This window comes from Cheilinus undulatus, linkage group 8 (genome assembly GCF_018320785.1).
Source record: "Cheilinus undulatus linkage group 8, ASM1832078v1, whole genome shotgun sequence".
NCBI classification, from domain to species: Eukaryota; Metazoa; Chordata; class Actinopteri; order Labriformes; family Labridae; genus Cheilinus; species Cheilinus undulatus.
The window spans coordinates 40225254-40249459 of record NC_054872.1 but is presented as its reverse complement, the minus strand read 5'-3'; the positions used below and the strand labels follow the sequence as shown (position 1 = coordinate 40249459).

At 39.4% G+C, this 24206-nt stretch overlaps 2 protein-coding genes across 2 annotated transcripts; both read left to right on the top strand.

The window, feature by feature from the left end:
• The first annotated feature begins 1567 nt into the window (after positions 1 to 1567).
• Positions 1568 to 12832, top strand: LOC121513210 (sialic acid-binding Ig-like lectin 5). The gene is made up of 8 exons (XM_041792801.1): positions 1568 to 1746; positions 2157 to 2498; positions 4693 to 4983; positions 7727 to 7984; positions 8457 to 8741; positions 8867 to 8978; positions 9200 to 9269; positions 11851 to 12832. Exons 1-8 carry the CDS (start codon positions 1686 to 1688, stop codon positions 12208 to 12210), a joined length of 1779 nt encoding a protein of 592 aa, XP_041648735.1. The 5' UTR covers positions 1568 to 1685; the 3' UTR covers positions 12211 to 12832.
• A 10084-nt stretch (positions 12833 to 22916) lies between these two features.
• irgq2 (immunity-related GTPase family, q2) lies at positions 22917 to 24056 on the top strand. The gene has a single exon (XM_041792501.1). It carries the CDS (start codon positions 22917 to 22919, stop codon positions 24054 to 24056), a length of 1140 nt encoding a protein of 379 aa, XP_041648435.1.
• Positions 24057 to 24206: the final 150 nt, after the last annotated feature.

The following is a 24206-nucleotide window of genomic DNA, read 5'->3' as shown; positions in this document are numbered from 1 at the left end:
CAGGTGTGGGAAAAGGCAGGCAGGTGAGTGAAATGGTCTCACTGCTTGAACGTGTGCTAAGCTTCATTTGTCTGAAAAAAAGGAAAAAAAAAATCATCAACATAAGAAAACAAGATGAATTTACTCAATCTAAGTCGTTGATTGTTTGGAACAGTTTGTTCAGTTTGTTAAATCATCTTTTTGATGAGCTCAGGCACCCAGAACATTCATGGTCTTGGACATCTTCTCTTCCTTCACTAAATCTTTTGTGCCATTCAACACATGTGCACGTGGCATGCAGTGTTCCCGTACACTTCAGTTAATGTACAGAAAGATTCAGCTGCTCTTTTGTTTTATTTCACCAAAAATTTCCGGTTAATGCGTTGCTTAACTTTTAAGCTTATTTTCCAATGACTTAGCAGAAACGCATGCACTTCACTCAGCAGTGAACTAAAGACGTCACTTATTGGAAACTGACAGCATTTGAACACCCAACCTTTATTATCTAACACTCAGTGTGACTGTGAACCACGTGGTTTAATCCTCATAGTGATCCTCGCAGTATCACTATTTAATAGCCATGAGTTTGTTTAATTTTTTTCTTACTGTGACCAGATTTTTTTCTTGTATTTGTGCAGTCACCAAACTTCTTCCTTTCGAAGCCTTTGCATCCACCTTTTATTTATTTATTTTTTCAATAGCACCAACACTCGGAAAACATCACCTCTCTCAGAAGTAAAAATTTCAAAGAATACCTGCAGATCTGTAAAATGAGATGACAGAAGAAAACTGCAGCTGTATGTAAAGAAACGCATCAACTCTGCATGAAAAAAAAAATGAACAAAGCAGGAAAAGGAAGAAAGTGAGGAGAGGAAGAATCGGTTTAGAGCTGTGACTCTGCAGACACTGAAGAGAGGAAGAGAAAAACAGGTACCATGCATCATTTGCCCTCTTTGAAAAATATGTTTGACTCTAAGTTTTGAAAAGCCTGAGTATCATGTTGAGTAATTTTAAAAGTCCAGGCTGGTCAAAAAAAGCTTTTTCTGAAAGTAGAAGGGGGAGTAGGTGTGAAATGTAGTGACCGAGTGTTTGAACAATTGTGATTATTAGTCTGAGCTTAAGCTTGTCAAAGTCAGAGATCAATTATTAAAGGCAGGCAGAGCTTGGTGGCTCTTGAAAATATTAGCTCAGAAGGGAAGTGGTAGCTAAATTTAAATGAAGCAACTATGGAATAACCAAATGTGCAACATCCTGTTTTAAGGTCTGTGTGAAACAGTTTGAGTTCACAACAGTTTGACTGTAGTGAAAATTCTTGAATCTACCGGCTAACATGCGTTGACTCTTACAGCATCCTTAAAGTTTTATTTCATTTAAGTCTGGTAATAAGACTGGTTACAACCTCTAATAATCTACGAAGGAGAAGATTGATATGCAAAGATCTGTGACTTATATTGCTGATCTCTTGCTGAGCTGCCATCATTCACCCATGCTGTGGCCTCTGGGGAAAGCAGTATTCAAATACTTTCACATATAAAAATAGTGAACATGAAACATCCTGTATTGACGCTGCACTCTCAGCTCTGACGACTCTCTGTGCCCAGTTCAGTAAACCAAACTTCCCCTTTGTCTGTTAAACATTTTTCAAGTGTTATCGAGAGCTTAAGGAGTGAGTTTTTGGAATCAGCTGTCTAAAACACCCGAAAAGGATGTTTATTCTTCTTTGGACGACCCTGCTCTTCAGTGTGAGGAGACACCATGCTTATGGAGGTACAGTATGAAGCTTTAATGCACCTTTTGAAAATTTGCTCAGATAAGACGAGCTGATGTGTTTCTTTCTTGCAACAAAATTGCATGACTTGCAAAACTAAAAATGTTTAATACATTTCTGAATACATTTTATTGTTTTTTTTAACAATAATACTCTGTTAAGTCATTATAAAACATGCATTACTGGTTGTTGTAATAAGAGGGGAAGAAGACACTATGACTGGCTAAAGCCATATCAGCCTCATGCATCAGGAAACAGTTGATGAAAACAGTTATTTAACCTTAGAGTTTAGCCACATGCCAGTTTTGTTTCTTGTACAAGTAGTTGTTCTTAGTCAGTACTGTATCACGAGGCGCAAACATTATCTATGCACATCTGTTTGTAATCTCCCTTCTTGCTTTACTTTCAGGTGCATCGCCAGAAAAAACAAAAGAAATAACAGCAGAGGCTGGACTCTGTGCTGTGATACCGTGTTATCTATCTGATGATTCTGGCTTCACTCTGGGATCTGCAGTTTGGTACAAATGTGAACAGAACTGCACTGATTCCGATGCGATTCTCCGCTTAAACAACTCCAGTCCAGAGACTCGGCCTGGGTTCAGAGGACGAGTGTCACTGCTGGAGCGTGATCTGAGTCGGAGGAATTGCAGCATTGTTATCAATGACCTCAGAAAGTCTGACTCTGGATCATATCAGCTCATACCGCTGAATGGAACAACAAACATTTGCAGAGCAACTCTCACTGTTAAAGGTATGAAGCACCACTGCAGCATGCTTTTCTCATTGCTATAATGTTTGGCTCTTTGGTTGACCTGTGGAAATTTAAACAAGGCTGAAAACAGGCAAAACATAAATTACTCTGTTGCACTTTCCCGCATGTTTCTCCCAACTCTGTCACCCGTTTACGATTCTGTCCAATGTCCTCCTCTGTCAAGAAAGGCATAAAATGCCCAAAATAAGTCTTTAAAAAAAACATAAATTACTCTGAGTAGACAGCTGAGTTACAGGCATACAACACAAACATATAGAGCAGGGGTGTCAAAACTATGGCGACCAGTAGTCAATTTTTGATTGGGATTTATTGATGTTTTGTTTGTTATCTAAATTGAGACAATGCGGTATATGGCTAACCCATTGGCAACCAAAATGATAGAGATCTCTTGATTTATAATGCTTTTATTACTTACGGCAGCAAATAACAGTACCAGTAGTATTACAGAGGCAGAGCCAGAGGTAGCCAGGGCTGAACATGGCATCCCCACAGTCCTAAAAATGATCAGCTTTTTGTCTTGCCAACCATTAACTAAATATCTCAACCTACCATAGACTGGTTTTACTAACTCTAATATACAGTACTCAAGGTGAGGTATATGAAAGTGGCCCCACCACCCGTATATGAATAGCCTCCTAACATAATTGCCTAAGTCTTTTTTTTTTTCTGCCAAATTGTGCCATCTGGCTAACTCCATCCTCCTTACACTGCTGATTCATTGTACATTCTTGCCCATATATCCTCTTCCAACCAGAGTGCATGTTACTGTCCATTGTTACTATAGGCCTAAATCTTCTATTAACCATTATCTTTATTATCTGTTAAGTCATTTTTATTTGTTATGCAGTCCTTGTTGTGGCTTTTCTTTTTAAGGAACTTGTTTGCACATCTGGTAAAACTTACTGTTACAGTATAAAAATGTCCTATTTGTTTGCCAAAATATGTTTTTTTTTTTTTCTAATACCCTGAAATATGACTAAGGTATTTGTGCTGTGAGGCTAATGATATATTTCTGTATGTGGCCCTCACTGAAAAAAGTTTGGACTCCCCTTACATAGAAAACATCTGAAAACAACATCGCACTAAATCCATGTCTACCTCCTACTCTCAAGTCAGGGCTCTTGGCCGGGCCGCTCCAGGATATTCACAGAGTTGTCCCTAAGCCACTCCTGTGTTGTCTTGGCTGTGTGGTTAAGCTCATTGTCATGTTTGGGAGGAGAACGTTCAGCCCTGTCTGAGGTCCTGTGTGCTGCAGAACAGGTTTTCATTGAAGATCTCTGTACATTGCTCCATTCAGCTCTCCCTCAACCCTAACTAGTCTCCCGGCCCGTGAGCGTAGTTCACTTTGAATCCACTGAACACCCATTCATAATCTGACAGGTACAGAAAATCGTCTGTGTGCTGGAGTCAGATTTTACAGCGCTGGAGTGTGTTATGCCTGTCAGTTCATCAAAAGCTGTGTTTTTCAAAGTAAAAGCTTTAATAGTTTGTTTATTTGGAGACTCTAATCCCATTTTCACACAATGCTTTTATTGTGACAGTGTTCAGGGACAATTCTTAAGTCACTGAACTTGCAAGGTTGTCTTTTGTTTTCTTGGCATCTCTGTTTTTAATTCTTATTCAATTATTTTTACTCTATTAACAATTAAACGTCAGATTATAAGTAATGGTAACTGATGTGCAGTCTTCATAATGTAAATCCAAAATGTAGAGAGGTGTAAAATTGTCCATGTTTCCACTGTTTGCTAGTTGTAGCTGTTTGCATGGTCGGCCAGAAGACGTCCAATCATAACTAGCTGAAAGGGTGTGCCTCCTACTGTATTGGCGTCAGACATACTTGCATTGATAAATCAGTTTTCCCCAGTGCTTGTATAATGGGACAAGGACAGTAGTCCAGTTAGATATCCAGAGAGTTGTAACAGTAGCTCTACTAATGTCTGCTAACCATCCACATGAGTCACGGATATTAAAAAACAAATGTCAAATCATCCAAAGGGAGATGGAAGAGAAGAATCTAAATCTAGCAGGACTGGCTTTTCTAGACTAAACCTTGGCCATGATGGCTACAAACTTGAAGTAAACAGTCATCCTAAAGTCTACTTTACTCATTCCCCTTAGAATTAATATCACACTGATGTAAATTCTTCAGTATGCTTCATCATCTTCATTGTAGATCTGAGTCAGCGGCCCAGCCTGAAGATTCCTCCTTTGACAGAGGGACAACAAACAACATTGACCTGCACCGCTCCTGGCCTCTGCTCTGGATCTGCTCCTAAATTTACCTGGACATGGGAAGGATCAGGAAAAAATGACACTCCAATCACAGGAAACACATCCAATACGCGTTATAGCTCAAAACTAACATTTAACTCTTCAGCTACGCACCACGGCGGGAGGATCACCTGTCAGGTCAGCTTCACAAATGAAACAACCACAGCGGAAACGCAGACTCTCAATGTGACCTGTGAGTAAAAATCAATATTTCATGACTTTTCATAAGTCAAATTTTTATTTTATTGTCTTAGACTTGATCTAGGTTAGAGCTTTCTGTGACTGGATCAGTTTTTGCCCACATTTTTAGGGGTGTTTTATTCTTCTGGTTTCATAACCTCTGCTTGTGACACATAAAACACAAAACTCTACAAATAAAACAAAACTGCCCGATATCAACTACTATCAGGTTCATTGCCGGTTGTGATTGCAAAATAAATATACACTAAATATTTCAGGGGAAAACATGCTTACACTTTATAAAGTAGAATAATTTTTACTGTAGTCTTTACTACAGTTTATGACCTTTTAGATTTGGTACAAAAAACTGAAATCTGTTTTTTCAGTTTTCGACCCAATGATCTGATCTACAAATCATTTGAGGAAACATAACAGTAATTATGTCATGTATGAAAATAATCTAAATATATGTCATAACGTTACCAAAATTACATAATATATAAAGTTAAAATTTAAAGAAAAAGAAAAAGAAAGAAGATGACATTTAACTGGAAAAATCCCAAAACAACCAGTTTGTTTATAAGAGGGCTGCACTGAGTGTGGTCCGCAGTAATGCGTTTTTGTCACAGAGAGAGCAAAAGTCCACTTATCAACTGATGTTTTCTCCTAAATGAACAAATTAATATACTGTTCATGAAGGCATACCTGAGAGTGGTAAAATCTACTTATGTGTGGGAAATGCAGGAAGGTCTTTACTTTTGCAATATTTTCATATAAACAGCGGCTCGATATATGACAATAAAAGTAACACTTATGATATTGTTTATGAGGATCCTTGAAGGAACCCTGCAGTATCAGACAAGTTCATCTTATTAGATAGATATTTATAACTCTTATATGTAAATTGAACCAATTTACTCACTAGATATCTGCATTTGAGTAAATTTGAACTTAAAAACTCACCAAGACACCATCTGGTAGTGTGATGTCATCTGGCCACTGCTGTATTTTTGTAGTTTCAGCTGTTTCACGCCTGTTTCAGCCTAGCAGCGCGTTTTGCTGCAGTGTTGGGTAGCATTACTTTTGAAATTAACTTGTTAGATTACTGCGTTAATGCGAAAATTGATTGGTTATGTTACTGCATTACCGTTCTCTAAAACTCACACGTTAGAGTACTTTTACTAAATATCAAAACTCTTTAACCACTCTTTCCACTTGTTGGTTGTAAAAAAGGACATATTTTTCTTTTAGTAACAGATTACTTTCATAACTAGAAAAGCACCAGAGAGCACAGACTTCCGCCATTAGCCCTATCTCCCAATAGTAAAGAATCCTTTAAAAAATTCCTAGATCTAGACGGTGACCCTGATCATTCCTAAAATCTAATCAGTTCTTCTTATGCCATTTATGACATTTCCTGAAAATTTCATCAAAATTCGTAACAGCATAACTTTTTGAGTTACGCTGCTAACAAACTAACTAAGTAACAAACCGTGCCAATCACATGACCTCCTTGGTGGAGGTAATAAAAGTGACTAATAACTGATTATTTAAAATGTAAAACAAACACGTTACATTACTCGTTATAACGAAAAAAGTAATGAGTACTGGAGCCCCCCTACACGTACCTAAAAAAGCAGAGCCCACCCAGAACCCAAGAGAGAAGAAAAAGTGACAAACTGCAATCAAGTCCTCAAGAGGACCTACGCATGCTTTTCTTATCAAAAGACCTTTGGAAAAACTACTTAAGAACTGCTTTATCATGTTTTTGCAAATATAATTTTGGCTGCCTCAGAGCAGACAAAACCTATTTTACTAATTTGCTTAAAATGCAGACATCTAGAGAGTTACTTGGTTGAATATACATATAAGAGATACACATATCTATCTGATAAGATGAACTTGTCTGATCATGCAGGGTTCCTTTAAGGTCTGCCTGTGGATTTTAACACATTTCACTGGCTAAAGCAGCTGCTTTTATTGCCGTGCAAATTAAATGCACCAGAGTCTGAATAAAGGCAGACAGAGACCCAGCTTTTCAAGTAATCTTTGTGTGGCTGTTCAGTTGGTATCAGGGTTCACAAACAAACCAACTTGGTTTGACAGAAAGACTCAATTTAGCATCAACTAAACCAAACAGGTTGTGAAAGAGTGCTAACTTTCAGTCAGTCTAGTAACAGAAAGGAAATGGTGCTGAAGTTGGCCTTCAGTCTCCTTTAAAATAGCTACTATGCATTTACATGCCAGTCACTCAGCCACATCCCAGTTTTGCTATTTGGTTCAAAACTCTCAGCTCTGATGTCATCATGGATGAGCTTTTAAAAAGCCAACCCTGTACATTAATTATCAAAATACATGAGCTGCAGGGACTTTATTCATATCAAGCTGTAAACATAAGGCGACATTTTTGACTGCAAAAAGCAGAAGTTATCATACAGGACATCAAGGGAAGGCCTTATCTTATGCAGAAACGCTCACATACTGTACATTTTTGCACCTTTTCTTGGCTTTGTTTCCTACCATAGACACAGCTTGGTCACAGCTTTCAACAGATGACCATGTGCTTATAACATTTTGTCTTTATTAGACACCCTCTTTGAACTTCTGGTCCTGTCATGCTGACTTAAATACCTTGAAGAATAAACCTGTATAATAAAACTAATGTATACCAGCAGAGAGTCAATGAGAAGGCTCTTATTCTCTGACTTATTAAGGCGGTGTGTGAATAATGATTCTACAAATGTTTTCTCTCTAAGATGTCAAGAAACTTGAAATCACTGGAGAGAGAGATGTGAGTACGGGTGATACTCTGAACCTGGCCTGCAGTGTCGACAGTTTCCCTCTGTCTAATGTTGCATGGACTAAAAACGGCTCAACCAAACACCTGGCCAACGACACTAGATCAGCCACACTCGTCATCTCTTCAGTGAAACCCGAACAATCTGGACTGTACATTTGTACAGCAAAACACCTCAAAAAAATCCTGAAGGAGGAAGTAAAGGTAACAGTGAACCGTAAGTACACAGCACCAAGAATCTGCACAGACAATTTGCATCTAAGGAACTGAAAGTCGTTGTTCTGTAAACAGAGAGCTCTAGATAAGAGACCTGTTCTTGATCTCTAACAAAATGTCATCTAACTTTATCAACCCTGATTTTGTACAGGGAGCTCTGACATTTCCTGGTGGGTATTCTTTAATTTAATGCAATTGAGATGAATAAGATGAAGACTAAAGGCACTATAGGTGGTTGTTCTGCTTTTCAGCAAAATCTATTTACCTTTCTGTCTACAGGGCCGGTTTTGCTCCTGAAGAAAATGAATCTTCAACTTTAAAAAGAATGAAATATTATTGGTTGAATGAGTTTAAAATGAGAGCTCTGGAGGAACTTAGTGTATATTGTTTTGTTCAACCTTAAACAAACAAAAACTATTGTTATTTTCTATCAACTCCATCTTAATGTATGTATGATTTTGTGCTTTTTGCAGCCCGTCCAAAGATCTTGCAAAGCTCTAGCTGCAAAAATGACCTAAAGGTCCTGACCTGCATGTGCATCAGCAAAGGGGATCCCTTGCCGTTTATCAAATGGCCTCTTTTAGAGAACCACACACACTTCACTGTCATTACCACCAAGTTAAACCACACAGTCAACAGCACCTTCATCCTGCCTGTTAAAAACCAGAATGGCAATGGGACTGACTGTGTTAGCAGAAATAAATATGGAGAAGTAAAAAAGACACTCTTCATAATGAAAGCAACACAAGAAGATGAAGGTACCTGCACAACTTCTGCATGCTCTGTCCTTAAACCTCTTTTTTATTTAGACACCCATAGTTCAGAAAGTACAGTGCTGTCATAGACTGACCCTGTTTGGCATATTTTTTGATCTCGTCTCCAGAACTATACAAGAGATTGATCAGAGCTGTGACACGGCTAGAGATTGTCATCGCCTTTTTGATCGGCGCTCTCCTCTCTGCAATCACCTGCTGTTTGGTGAGAAAATGCCACAGGTATGCTCATGTTGCATTCATGCTTTGTCCTTTTTTGATGTTGTATATCTTAATTTCAAGGCTTTCTCCATGCATAATAGTTAGAAAATATGTTTGAAGCTGTACACCTTGCTTTATGATTTATTATTAGTATTGTAAAATGTTAAAAAAAAATGTTTGAATGTGATTTTATCATCTTTGGCTGATATTTGGATGTTAATGTTGCTGCTTCTACTCTGCAGGAGAAAAACAAAGATCTATGGGAATTTTGCTGAAGATCTGGAGATGGTGACAAGTCAAGAAGATCCACTGGTAACCTTTTCATACAACAGAGCTTACAACACAACCGTTCAGTGGGTCCCAGACTTTTTCTGTCAGGTCCCCTCCATTCCCCACACACCACCATACACATCAATACATAAGCACATCAGTACACAAAGAAACACCTATCTCACATTATAGGATTGACTAAAGGAGAGAGTGTGGCTCTCTTTAATATCCATTATAAAGCTAAGGGCGAGCTATGACTCATATTTTTGTCTTTGTTTGAGAAGTAATGAGGTGTAGATTCAATGTAAGCCCTATACTGAAACAGAAGTCTACAAATTTCCCCATAATTTGGTAGCAAGGTTATTGTTGTTTAGTAAAACTAAAAACCAACTAAAACTTAAATGTTCAGATACTTTTAGTTAAGTAAAACTATTCCAATCCCACTCAACTTTTTTATATGGCACATTTTAAAAACATAACTTAAACCAAAGTGCTTCACAGGAACTAAACACTTTTATAAAAACACAAAACTATACAAGACATAAAAACTCCATCGAATACATAAAAACTTAGAAGCGACTGAAATAATATAAAACACAGAAGCAATAAAAACAAATGAAAGCAAGTTTTGAGAAAATAAAATACACATGCTGCTCTCAAGCTGATGAATAGGAAGATGTTTAAAGATGCGATTTAAAAGTGGGTAGGGTGGGGGACATTCTGAATTCCAGACGCAGCTATTCCACAGTTTAGGAGACAGAACAGAAAACACCCAATCCCTTCAGGTTTTTAATCTGGTCTTTGGGAGAACAAGGTGGAGCTGATGAGCAGATCTCAAAGGTGTGGACAGGGTGTAAACTGCTAAAGGGTCAGAAATGTACTGGGGGGCTGATCTGTTGAACAGTTTCAGAACAATCCATGAAATTTTAAAGTGAATTCTAAAATGAACATTGAGCTGTGGAGGGAGGCGAGAATGGGGCTGACTCCACACTGTCCACACTGTCCCATCTCTCAAAAAAGGCCATCTTTTAAAAGGCATTTTAGCTTTACGACTAATTGTAAACTAAAAATGAAATGAGGCATAAACACAAACTTTATTGTGTGTTTACAATACTAACTAAAATAAAACAAAGCTAAGGAAAAAATCTCCTTAGTTTTTGTCTTTGACAGCAGCACACTGACTGACATGTTCAAATAAGTGAGGAGTGAAAAGTAGCTTATTTGAGTGTATTTAATTAATAGATGATGTTTCCTGCCCCTTATGGTTCATATTATTGAAAAAACAAACACTAAAAACTGATTAAAATTGAACTAAAACAAAGCATTTTTGCAAAATCAAAACTAACCTAGCAAACCAGAGGAAAAACTAAACTAAAATTGAAAACAAAAAGAGAAAACAGAATAAAAATAAAAACTAATGAAATTCAAAACTATTCTATCGTTCTTTGGTAGAGAAAGACAAACCATGGTGCATTTTTATTCAGACTTTCTGATGCCCCTGTCATTGTTTTGGTCGTCCTCTAGGGGTCACGAGCCCCACTTTAGGGATCGCTGCATTAGTTAGAGCTGTGAAATATAGGAGCTGAAACTTTAGTGACACCTAGTGGTGAAACTGAAACATTGCACTGAGATAAAAAGCAGTGCAGCTATAATGGCAAACACCGGTTCCTCTATGGGCTAAAATCAGCCATAAAATATGGTTGTTACATTTAGATTCAGATAACTTTACTGCCACAGCAGGGCTTTCCACTGACCCGTCTCTTCATCATGGCTGGCTCTTTAAAATAAAAAAATTATAGTTTTAAAATAGTTTGACCAATAAGCTGCAACTTGTTTTTCTTGTACATTTTAGATTCATTTCAACAGTAGTTAAATTTAAAACCTGTTTCCTTGAACATGAAAATAATGTCATTAATATGGTGAAATTACTCAGATAATAATACATTTTTAATGAGTTTTTTCAAGCAGTAAAAAAAAGTTGATCATGAAACCGTCTTTAACATTAAGCCACTCAATTTTGATATGAGCGTGTGAAATAAAACAAATAAAATATTGCAACATCATTGGTGAAGTAGCCATGTTTTGTTGATAACCAGTTATCAAATCTACATTTTAGTTTTACACAACTAAATAAAACACAATATTGTTTGGTAAATATAAACTTTGCACATAAAGTAAGTAAATTTGTGTTTGGTAGATTATTTCTTTGTTGTAACAATTCTTCCTGTCAGTAAATTGTATATCATTTGATGCCTTTTTATTTCTCTTTAAAATGGTGCCACATTTGTAAGGAACATGTCTTTGTGGGATGAGCAGCAGAGCTGAGAGTGTGGGTTGTGCCCATGAAAATTTTCCTAATTTTTTTCTGCCAATGCCAAACAGGAAACAGGATATTAACAGGCTTTCAGACCGTATAAGATTTACTGCCAATCTACCAAACACAAATTTACTCACTTTTTGTGCTAAATTTATATCAGATTTCTGTGAATTCAGTGTTGGATGCTAAATTATTGTTGGATGCTAATTTCCCCTGCAGTCGGCACAGACGGTGTATAAATAAATGCTTATCAATGTAATAGCGGCTGATAAACCTTTGTTAACATTTCTGTGTTGTATCTGACAGATAGAGGTTGGTCAAGCAGTGGAAAATCATCACGCCATCGACCATGAGGCCCCAGAAGGAGGAGGAGAAGGCGAGGCAGCAGGGAAAGCAGATGTGGATTATTCCAACCTGGATTTCTCCAGGATCAAAAGGAGAAGTTCCGAAGAGGCAGGGGCGCCACAAGAAAGCACAGACACAGATTACGCTGAAATCAAAAGAGGAGATGCAAAGGTCAGACAAGGTGAAGAGGGTAAAGAGGAAGAGGAGATGACAGGAGAGAGAATGAAGGAGTGTGTGATAGATGATGGGGAAGGTGAGGATGTAGCGTTGTATTCCAACATCAAAGATATACTGGCTCAGAGTGAAGAGAACATTGCTTAGGAGCTTGACTATTTTCAACTTCTGTGATTTGTTCTTTTTTATCCATTTGTATGTTTTATGTTTGCAGTGTGGGGTTTGTTTGGGGTTTGCATTGCTGTATGCAGCATTCTTAAATCCCCAGGTAAAAAAAACATGTAGTTATTGTTTTAACAGTTAAAGACTTTTGCTGAATGCGCAAAGCTGTACTCAGTAGTTTAACAAAGGCCATCAGAATCTTTACATTAGTAATCCTTCAACAAATCTTAATGCCATAATGTATAAGTCTTATGTTATCAACATAATTATAACTCCTGGATACTTCAAATATAAAACCTCGAGTGCAGCTAAATGCCATATTCTATCACAATCTCACTTTTATTTTTTGTTTGCCAACTGTTTTTATGATTTTATTGATGCAATACATTTTATGTCATATGATGTATCTACTTCTGCATGTAAAAAGTAAAGCTTGATATTTTTTTATTTTTCATATTACATAGATTATTGAAACTGTGTAGTTACATGGGACCATAGGGCCTAAATTGCATTTATTTACCAAGAATTAAATGTGTTTTTTATTGCTTTTGAGGCACTGTATGAAGGTAGAAAATTCACATGATGTTTACAGAAAATTAAAGCGATACAGCAGGTAAATATTTGCTGATTTCTTAATTCCTTTATTTCTTAGAAGTGGACGAGAGGGCTGATACCATTCACAAGTCAGATTTGATATGAATTCAGCTTAAACTTTATTCACACTTGCACAAAACTCTTGAAAATGTCCTGAATTTTACCAGGTGAGCTGCAGGTGTGAATGCAAATAGCAGGGCTTTTCATCTTAATTACCCATGCCGGTGAAATCGGCAGGGGGTTATGTAAAGGGTTCTGTATCTTTGTTTGTTCGTTTGTTTGTTTGTATGTGTACAAGATAACTCGAGAATGGAAAGTTGTATTTTCACCAAACTTTCAGGGAATATTGGGATAATGAAAGGGAAGAATCTGTTAGATTTTGGTGATGATCTGTGCACCCTTTCATTTTTTTGTCGGACTTCGAAATTTTGAACACCATAGTAATCAATGGGAGTGTGAGTTCCTCGGTGGCGCTGCTTAGGCGTGGGTCTGCCGCCTCAGACAGCCATTTTAGTTTTTTTTCCCTCCTACCCTGGTTGACTGGCAGACAAACTACAGGAAAACTTCCTATTGCAAGGATCAGGAGTGAACAAGCAGGTCTGGAAATTTTCTTAACCTTCACAGAAGTCTTCTGTTGTTTTATGCTTTATTTTTTAAACTGGACCTGATTTGAAAAGGTGCACACCTCTCTATAGAGGGCCTCCTATCTGTCAATGCATATCAGAGCAAAAGCCAAGCCATGAGGTCAAAGGAAGAGCACAGTGGCCTCCAGAACTCTCAAATGGAAGAAGTTTGGTACAACCAGGACTCATCCAAGAGCTGGTTGTCTGACCAATGGGGGGAGAAGGGCTTTAGTAAGACAGGTGACCAAGAACCTGATGGTCACTGAGCTGCAGAGATCTGGGTGGAGATGAGACAAAGTTCCTGAAAGGACAACCATCACTGCGGCCCTCCACTGATCTGGGCTTTATGGCACAGCGGCCAGATAGAAGTGCAAAATACATGAAAGCCTGCTTGGCTTTCACTTGAGTTCTTTGCAAACTCCAAGTGGGCTTTCTTTTTATTGCAGGACATTATGTCTATGTAGTTATCAAATTCTTCGTCAAGAACCTCAACCGAGTCCAGGTGCCCTTTTGACAAAGAATTGGATGCAAGACATATTTCGCAACATTTCCTCAGACAGTTCTGCCATTATTTTGTTGCTTGAACTGTTGACTACATTGCTCAACGCTGCTTCCATGATTAGCTGTGTTTTTGCAATGTTTGGTCTGCATCTGTAAGCTGTGTCTGCATGTGTTTCAGATGAAGAGCATAAATGAGCCTTAAGGGTACAGATGTCTGTAGAAACACATGCAATATCAGGGTTTACTGAGCTGAACTGCACCAAACTGGACTGCTTGGTAAAAATGAATCTTTAGAGCTCTTTCTACCTCACCTTATCTTCTCATATTGATGTATAAAAGCAGGCAGCCCATCCTTCTCTACTGCTCACCATGTTTATTCACCATTCCTAGTTACAAACAGAAATAAACTCATCTGTAGCATACATAATGCCTTAAAAACAATCAAGGGATTGTCCAAAAAAAACCTGAATATCAACAACAAAGGACTGGCGTGCTTCAAAAAAAGAGCTTTTAAAGCCTTTGTGGTAGAACAGTGCACCTTTGGCTGATTTACTAACACATCTGCAGGACCAACAAATTTAGATATTTTATAAATAATCAGCCACTGAATTTAAGTCCCAGTATTTTACTCTTTGATTGAGCTCACACACTGTTTATTAGTGTCAAAATGGCATGATTCTACAGCACTGTTTCCACTGTCAAACAGGAAGCCATCTTTAAGGGTACATGCACCAAAATAACTTCTGAAACCCCAACCAAGTTTCGGGTGATTTGTATGCTGGCTTCCTCTAAAATGAAAAAAAAAAAAAAAAAATTACACCTTGGCTCATTTTTCTCAAACAGTATGCATTCCCCTTCAGCTCTGCACTACTTTGTTCCTCTTTATTAGTAAAGGAAGTGATTGTGAGAACTTTTATAACATTTTTTTATAGGGAAAAGAAAATGAAACAGGGAAACTGGGCTTTCTTTATGTCAACACAGAAGGAGGGAGGTAACCACATTAGGAAAATAAAAATCTCTGAAGGTTCAGTTTAGAGTCTGATTAGGAAGACGTCATGTCAGAGAACTCCAGATTAGGGAGAGGAAGTGATTCTGTACCAAAATACAAGTTATCTGCTGTGTACAGTTGTGCCAGCCGTTCAAAATGAAAAAAAAAAAAAAAAAAAAAAAAAAAAAGTTAGAAAAGCACACAGAGAAACAATGACACACCTAGGTCAGGTCTGGGTGGTTTTTATCACAGTTTGGCACGGGAACCCCTGACATAGCTTTTGCACAGCTGCTGCCTATTTGACCTCACTCATTGTGATGATCCAGATCAGGATCATTTAGCTCAGCTCTGTACTAAGTGCTGGTTTTAAGCTCTCAAACGGCTCTTTATTTGCTCCCAGATTGGCTCTATAAATGTGTGGTAAAAAAAACAACAAAACTAGAAGAAAGGAAACTGGCTCTTAAACTGAAAGTAGCTTCTGTGATTCATGTAAAAAAAAAAAAAAAATCATAAAACAGGCTTGTTTGTGACATTACTCCTGCTCACCCCTTAAGGTATGCTATATTTGCTGACTAGTTTTAATTAAAAGCAGGTTTGTGACAAAACGAGGGTAAAAGTTGTTAAAGGGGCGCTGCTAGCCTCCAAGCTCAGTGTCAGACTCAGTACTCTTACTTAGATGAGTAGAAGGATGTCTGCAAGACTAAATTGTTCGTGATATTGATCGTCTGCATACCAGGCAAATTGGTTAATCACTTTATTATGCAAGTGTAAAATCACTGTTGCAATTTTGCTGTTTTTAATATTATCTTTGTCATTTTACGTCGTACGAATGCAAGTTTAAACACTTCTGTGAATGGGAGAATCTCATCTTTCACTTCCTCCCTCACTTGCCATTTCACGTGATTCACAGCCGGAGTTACAGGGCCATTAAGAAAGCAATGGGCACATGTGGTTGCCTCTCACTGTGCGTCATTGAAGGAATCTTTTGTCCATCAACTTGCACATCCAAATTTGTTGAATCCTTTGTCCGTTAACCTTCTCAACCAGTTAAACTCTTGAATCCCCAATGCCCTCCCTCCCACAGTTTTTGCTGGAGAGGTAAGGCAAGAGACAGGGGAGAGCGGAGAGAGTTCAAAATGAAAATGGCGGCGAAGCGTTTAAATGTTGCAGAAGCCTTTAAACAAATGCAGAGAAGCAGTGATTATGGTGAAAATAGAATGACAGACAACATTTATGCTCAATAACAATATGACAAAATGTTATTTCAGACTTGTTTTCTGCACTTACCTATTATTTTATTCATATTTTCCACTAATTTTGTGAAGCTATGACTTTGGTCAACCTATTTTAAGCACCAAAACAATTCGTGCGTGAAGGTGTTTTCACAAGAGATTCACCATTTTCAAAGATTGCATTTACATAAATAAATCTTCACACTCCTCTGGGACAAAAATGGGCTCCAGTTTTCATAAAGCTGAGACTGTCCTGAACACTTTGATGTAAAACACTTGGGTATTGTCTTATTTGCAAGTACCTTAAAAAGGTGAACATCAGCCATATGGTTACCTCGTCTTTAAGGCCAACCTGTGGCTGTTACGATGAAATCACAGCCTCAAACTAATTTTTTCAGACACCACTGGTGAAGCTTACCGTAAAACACCAAATAATCGCCGGGTGTGGCACTACATTTTAACAAATAAACGCCTGTTCCAAATAAATGCCGGGTGTTATTTATTTACAGCTCCGATATGTGACTGAAATGAGATGAGAACCGTATAAAATCAACTCAAAACTCCCCCTCCTGTTCTTCTCCCTGTTTGAGCTCCGTAGCTCCGCCCCTTTCTTTACGTGTCTCCTCACGCGTGAAAATGTCCGCTGAATAGTATACTCACGTTGGAAAAGCGGTGTGGAGGGATTTTGCTCTGCTTTTCCACTGAAATCAACGGCCGAATCACAGGCAAGAAAACACTTCATCTCATCATGAACAAATCCTACACGGGACCGAACACCGCGAGAAGGGTCTAGCTGCAGCTGCAGCCGCAGCCGCTCCGTACAATCCACGCCTACCCCAATGAGCCACCCCAAAACCTAACCAGACAAGTGGGCGTGTTTTGTAGGTGGCGTGTTTTGTACGGTGGCCGCGGCTGCAGATGGGTATTACTGAACACCGCCGTAATTCCGCCATTGAATCAACTTCTCACAGAGCTGAGATACGGAAGCTACAGCGGCCAATAGGAACGCTTCCTCTGACCTGAGCCTGATTGGCTGCGAGTACTAGCCTCCTCATTGGCTGGGGCACCCCCGTCCCTTGCTCGTTTTCTCAAGTGAGATAGCAGCGCCATACCCCGGTGCAGCTAAAAAATGAAAAAGTACGACATTAACTTTAAACTGTCTGTCGTCAACTTTGTGTTTGTTTAGTTCCTTACCAGTATTTAAAGTGTTTAGAGAGTGTTGAGTAGACAGAGGAAGACAAAAGTATAACTATGATACTGTAATCTTGTCTTAAAAATGTAAAAGTGATATTCATACTGGTGTAAATAAATCGTTTGATTACATTTACCATATTTTTCCAATTTTTGCTAAGCAAGATTTTTGTGAGAAAGGAATTAAATGCTTGTTCCAAATAGCAGCCTGGTCCCAAATAAACACCTGGTCTGCTCAGTGATTGAGACAAATAAATGCCTGGGCTATTATTTGGTGTTTTACGGTAACCTGGCACGATGTGTTTCACACATCCATCTGATGAACGACTCACAGACAGCATTTGGGAAAGGGCAGAGCCTTTGAAAAAAAAAAAAACTCGGAGGGTGATTGGACGCTCTGTCACATCTTTACGGGTCAATCAGAGCAACAAAACACATTGTAGCCCCAAACCGAGGTGCGCTCCTACCGAAGGAGTAAACTCCTTAGAGAACTGCATAAGATAAACAATGCAGACATGTCAGTACATGACTTTAGTCGTTTTAAAAAAGAAAACAACGCACTGCGGTTCTTTGTTCTTCTTTTAACAAAGAAATGTTATAAAGTTCTGATAAAACTGGTGCTTTAGCAGCATCCACGCTAATCTCTTCCGCCATAATTTCACAGGTCTCTTGTTGCTGCTTGCTTACGTCACAACTCCACCGCACCTGAAAGCACTGCCCCTCGTCGCTGATTGGCCCTGTCACTTTCTAACCGGGCCCAAACGGTTCAGATGGGAGCTTTGCAAGATGGATTCGGCAGTGAGAAACCCAGAAACAGGCGTATCCATGTGCTTTGCAATGTAAGGTGAAGCTGAAGTGGGCACAAACCGGGGCTGGCTATACGCAGGGGCAAGAGGGGGCAACGCCCCCTCAAACAAATGCCTTGCCCCCTCAAACCAAATCCGCCGAAAAGGGCACAAGCTTCCTCATCGCTCTCTCCACTCCGCTCCGTGCTGTGGCACACAGCCGTCCGGGGATCTACTGTCTGCAGTCAGCATAGACCCTCCTCCCAGGAAACACCCAGCGCTTCTGTAACCTGTCAGTCACTCTGAGTATCCTGTAGAGTTCACTGGAGGGAGCGCGGGCGCGAGCGAGAGATGGTTGTGCATGTCGTGCCGTGCGTGTTTATATGTGTGTGCGTGTGTGTCTGCAAGAGAGCTAAACTCTCGGAGACCGATAAAGACGATAAAGAAGCTGGAAAACATCCTGTTGTGTAGGAAGAGTGGGGGTCCTGATAAAGTAAACAAAAAGTCGAACGCTTCAGTGTTTTACATTATAGCTAGCAACACATTCTGGTGAGAGGAGTTATGCATTAGCCTCATGTTATTGAACTGCACACCCAGCTGCCACATACGCTGATGTAGACAGATGTTATGATCAGATGTTTCTGTGCTCTTCATCAGTGTTAAAGGAGCAACCCCCAACTCTAAAGGTGAGATAATACAGTCATGTCTGTCTCCTGTAAATTATAATAATTGTGATAAGTGTATTTATCTCTCTGAAAGTGGAGTGTGTGTTTAACCCTAACCAGTTACTGTATTGATGATATGAAATATACAGATTAATTCTGTTATGTTGTTGAGCTTCATAAGATCTGCCGTTTTTTGGAGGAATAGAGATGCAGGTGGTGGTCATGCACCTGAAATCAGTATGTTGTGATGGTTGACTGTTGTTGCTTGTCATTATAGGAGTTATTTTTGGTGTACTTAAGCTGTCAGTGGACTTTTATGGAGTTTTGTTCGTTCATCAAAAGAAAAGCACTAAATATTGATTATTGGGCTGTTTTGTGCACTCTGGCGGTTTTTGGACAAGTTTTGGGCTGGAAACTATCAGCTGTATCTGGCAACACTGATTGCGCAGTGAGCTGTGTATGGAGAGGCTTGGCTGGTTAGCATATACAGCCTGTCATACATAAATGTGGTCTGAGGCTTGTCATTGTCAGGGTCTGTATTTGATGATAATACTGACAGGCCATTTGCACATCTGAGCGACTAAATTAAAGTTGTTCTGTTGCGCATTTCATGAGAGAAGTTGTCAGTCTCATTTTTTATAAAGCATAATGTGACCATGTATAGATAGATACTTTATTATACATTCATACTGTCTTGTAATTCTGCTTGATTTTTCTCTCAAAATGCACCAGATTGACACTTTTAAATATGAAATATTCAAAATTTTCTTACAGGGGAGAATTCCCCCGGACCCCCCTAGAGGGGTTGTATCCTTCTCACGTTTTTCACCCCTGACCCGTTTTCATGCCTGCTACAGAAAGCCCCACCCAGTCTCTAGTTCTGCATGCTGGTTTGAGGTGGTTTGATGATGATAATAATAATAATAATAGTAATGATAATAATAATCACAGTAATTTTTACAAAACTTTTACTCTCATCCATTCCCACTGCTTTCAGCAGCTCATAAAGAGCTTCATGTGCGTTTCTGCATCTATTTTCTACAAACTCAAACTGATCATGACAGCGAAGCATGAAACACAATTTTGCCATTGGACTTAAAGTTTCCTTCAGTTCTGCACGATGCATCCATTTTTCAGAGCTTTTAAAAGTGCTGCTCCTGCCTGTACCAGTAGCAGTGATGCTGCTGGTACCTCACAGACAACAACAACAAAAAATATGCTGGAGCATGATGTGTACGCATGCTGCCCCCTTCACATTTCTACCTGCCCCCTCATGTATGCATGCCTAGAACCGGCCCTGGCACAAACCCTCCTGCTGGCCTGATGTCATATCAGCCATGCCCTCAGTTATATATAATCTATATCCTTAAAATCAAAGTTAAAAAAATTCAGTCCTCTTCAGAGTGTGCTCATAAAGACATTCTGACCAAAGCCATTTTTCAAATTATGCTGTAGTATGTTTTTTCCAGCTGTAAAAATGTTATTATGGGTGTTTATGTGACTCGCAGTTGTTCAGCCTCTGCTGGACACTCTGCATTGGCCTCAGTTTTTAACAATGGATGCCTCCACTTGATATTGAAAATTTAAAATCAGTGTTTCAGTTACATCAGTGTAAATCAGTTTAAATGCCTGGTCCTTTTCAGATCATGAAGCAATATTTTGGTGACGTCTAAGTAATCGACTTTTTTGGTTGGTGTGGGTTGCCATCATAGAGCCGAAGGCTGTCATATATTTTATCAAAAAATCCCATTATTGAATTATAATGATAGGATGGTGTGAACTTTACTTTTTCAGCAGTCAGTTTCTTTATAAACTACTTCATGGCCACACTGGCTGGTATTGGCTTCTCTTTTTTTATGTGATTTTTTTTACATCAAGGTTCAAGGTTGTCTTTATTATCTCTTTAAAGAGCATTTTTCTTTGCAGAAACAAAACTATCCAACCCCATACATCCATCAGTCCAACTATAAATAAAGCAAAACATTTTAAAACATTTAAAAGAATAATGTTTAAATAAATTCCCATAGCATAAGTTGAGTCTCTATACTAGTTGGTGGTGGCTACTCTTTTTGTCGTTAAGACTATTTACACTGTCTGAGGCAGATGATCATTGTCAAAATTAAAATGAAAAAAATCCCTCAATTAAATTGTGTGTTCATATTTTCTGTCTTGTAAACACATGCCTTTTTATACGCTGCTGCACAAGCAGTGCTCATGCATGTATGCGCTGAAAGTGAACGTGGATTAAGGCTAAGCTAACAGGATTACAATGTTCCACTGGCAGAGCAAACACTTTAAATAGATCAAGCTGACACTGCCGGGGCTGCAGGACCACAGAAGGATCTGCGTCTGGCAACTGAGACGAAACATTTTCATCACATTGCTGCCTTTTCTCCAGATCTGTGGGTAAGTGTGCAGGATTTAGATTAGATAAGTTTATAAAAATGCAAATTCTTTAAGTAAAATAAATTAATCTTTAACCTGATCATGTTAAGGTAGGATACAGGATATTGATTGCTTTCTTTTTGTGGGAAACATCTTGTAACAGACTTGATAAATGGACTATAGAAACCAGCAGTTTACTAGTAAACATGATGTACATTACTGCTGACTAGGCAGGTTTTTACTCCTATTCTAAGTATGATTTAGTCAAGTGTTTTCAAGTGCCATGTAAAAGTATTTTTCCCCTTCCTGGTTTATGTTTAACATGTTTGCTCATCAAACTAATTTTTATATTAGAAAAAGATCACCCGAGTAAATACAGAATGCAGTTTTATGATCATGATTTAATTTATAAAGGACAAAAAAGCCGTCCGAACCTACCTGGCCCTATGTGAAATTGTAATTGCCTAAACCTAATAACTGGTTGTGCCCCTCTCTGCAGCAAAAACTGCAAGCTAGTGTTTGCAATAACTGGCAGTGAGTCTTTCACATCACTGTGGGGGATTTTTGGCCCACTCTTCTTGCAGAATTGTTTTATTTCAGTCATGTTGGAGGGTTTTCCAGCATCTCAATCAGTTTTAAGTCCAGACTTGACCACTTGAAAACCTGTTTTATTTTTTTATGCCATTCAGAGGTGGACTTGCTGGTGTGTTTGGGATCATTGTGGTTATAAACTGATGGCTGCACATTCTCCATCAGGATTTTCTGTTAGAGACCGGAACTCATGGTTCCATCAATTACAGCAAGTCATCCAGGCCCTGAAGCAGCAAGCAGCCCCAGACCATCACACTACCAGCACCATGTTTGACTGTTGGTATGATGATCTTTTTAAGAAATTCTTTGTAAGTCTAATGGAGAGGAAAAGTCCAACTTTCGTCTCATTAGTCCACCAAATATTTTCCCTAAAGTCTTGAGGATCATCAAGATGTCATTTAGCAAATGTGAGAAGAGCCTTTGTGTTCTTTTTGGTCAGCACTGGTTTTGGCCTTGGAACTCTCCCATGGATGCCATTTTTGCCCGGTCTCTTTCTTACTGTTAAATCCTGAACTCTGCCTTTAACTAAGCCAAGTGAGGCCTGCAGGTCTGACAATGTTCTGGGTTCTTTTGTGACCTTCTGGATGAGTTCACTCTTGGAGTAATTTTGGTAGGCCGGCCACTCCTGGGGGGGAACACCACTGTTCCAAGTTTTCTCCATTTGTGGGCAATGATTCTCACCGTAGTTTGCTGGAGAAATGGAAATGGCTTTGTTAACCTTTCTAGACTAATAGAAATCAGTGACTTTTTCCTCATTTGTTCTTGAATTTCTTTAGGTGGTGGCATGATGTGTTGTTGTTTGAGATATCTAAACCAACTTCACTGTCAGACAGGCTTTATTTAAGGGATTCGACAGGTCTGGCAGTAATCAGGCCTGGGTGTGGATAGTGAAATTGAGCTCAGCTTTCCAACAATGTGGTTGATTACAGTTAATTCATGATTTAACAAGGGTGGGCAATTTCTTTTTCACATAGGACCGGGTGGGTTTGGATGGCTTTTCCCCTGCAATCATCATTTAAAAACTACATTTTATATGTGATCAGGCTATCTTTGTCTAATATCAAAATTAGAGGATATTTAAGAACAAAGCATCAAAAGTGAGCTTCTCTGACATACGTTTGTGTCTTTTTGCAGGAATGGCGGATGTTTTCAGAGGCCTGAACCTCCTTGAGACCCTAAAAGAGTCCATAGATAACAATAAGTTATCAGAGGTTAAGGACACAGTGGAAGATCTCCTGATCAGCAGAATCAACTTAGCTGTTTTGGGAGACCGTGAGGTTGGAAAAGCCACCCTCATAAACTCCCTCTGTGGCCTTGGTCCTGGGGACGATGGAGCCGCACCGTCTCCATCCCCCGTTTCCCCAGAAGAACTGGCAAGCTACCCCAACCCTAAACACCCTGATTTCCGTTTGTGGGATCTTCCTCCTGTTCCTTTAAATTCCCCGTTTGAACCTGAGGGATACATAGAGAGAGTCAAGTTCCTCCGTTACAACGCTGTCTTCATGACTTTTACACAGACGCCCCATCCCAATGCTGTGAAGGTGTTTCTGGAGGCCCGTTCATTACAGCGACAGACTGTGTATTTTATTCTCCTAGCTTCAGATAAAGACACAGAAAAAAGCCTAGAAGAACAAAGAAAGGCCAGCGTGGAGGCGTTGAAATCACAGGATGTGGCTCAGCCTAAAATCTACCTGGTGAGACCCTCAACTCTGGAGAAATTTGACTTTCCCGGCCTGCTGGAGGACATAGGAAGAGACCTCCCTGAGATCCGAGCCCACGCCCTTCTCTTGGCTCTCCCAACACTCACCTCCACGCTTGTCACTCAGAAAAAGGACGCATTCAAAGCCCTTGTATGGGCAGCTGCGTCGTTATCAGGTGGGGTTTCAGCTATCCCTGTTCCCTTTGTGGCCTCCATGGTGGACTCGAGTGTAGCAATGCGGATTCTGACTAAAGCACAATTATCTCTGTGCCTGGACAATGAATCAGTCGAGCGTTTGGCCCGACAGCGAGGTATAGAACCCTCACGACTCAAGGGGCTGCGGACTTGCGAACTGTCAGTGGAAGTCACAAAAGGTGAAGTGAAGAAGCGTCTAGCAGCAGCAGAGAAGGAGTTGGCGACAATTTCTTCAAAGTTTGTACAGATGGCGATGCCGAGACATGCCCGTTCTGTCAGCCGCTCCTTCGCTGCTATGCTGCAAGCTTTAAATGGCGCCATCGATGAAATGGCGGGGGATGCTGAGAAGATAGTAGCTGCTGCTCTTGGGGAGGAGAAGTGAACGGTTCTTTTGCTGTTTCCTGTTCATGTGTGGTTCACCCTAACTTTGGTGTTTGGGGTATTAACAAACATGATCTATTCAGTGTTTGGAAAATCTTTTAACAAGCATTAAAGGATGTGGTTAATGTGTGATGTTTAGCTGCCTGCTTTC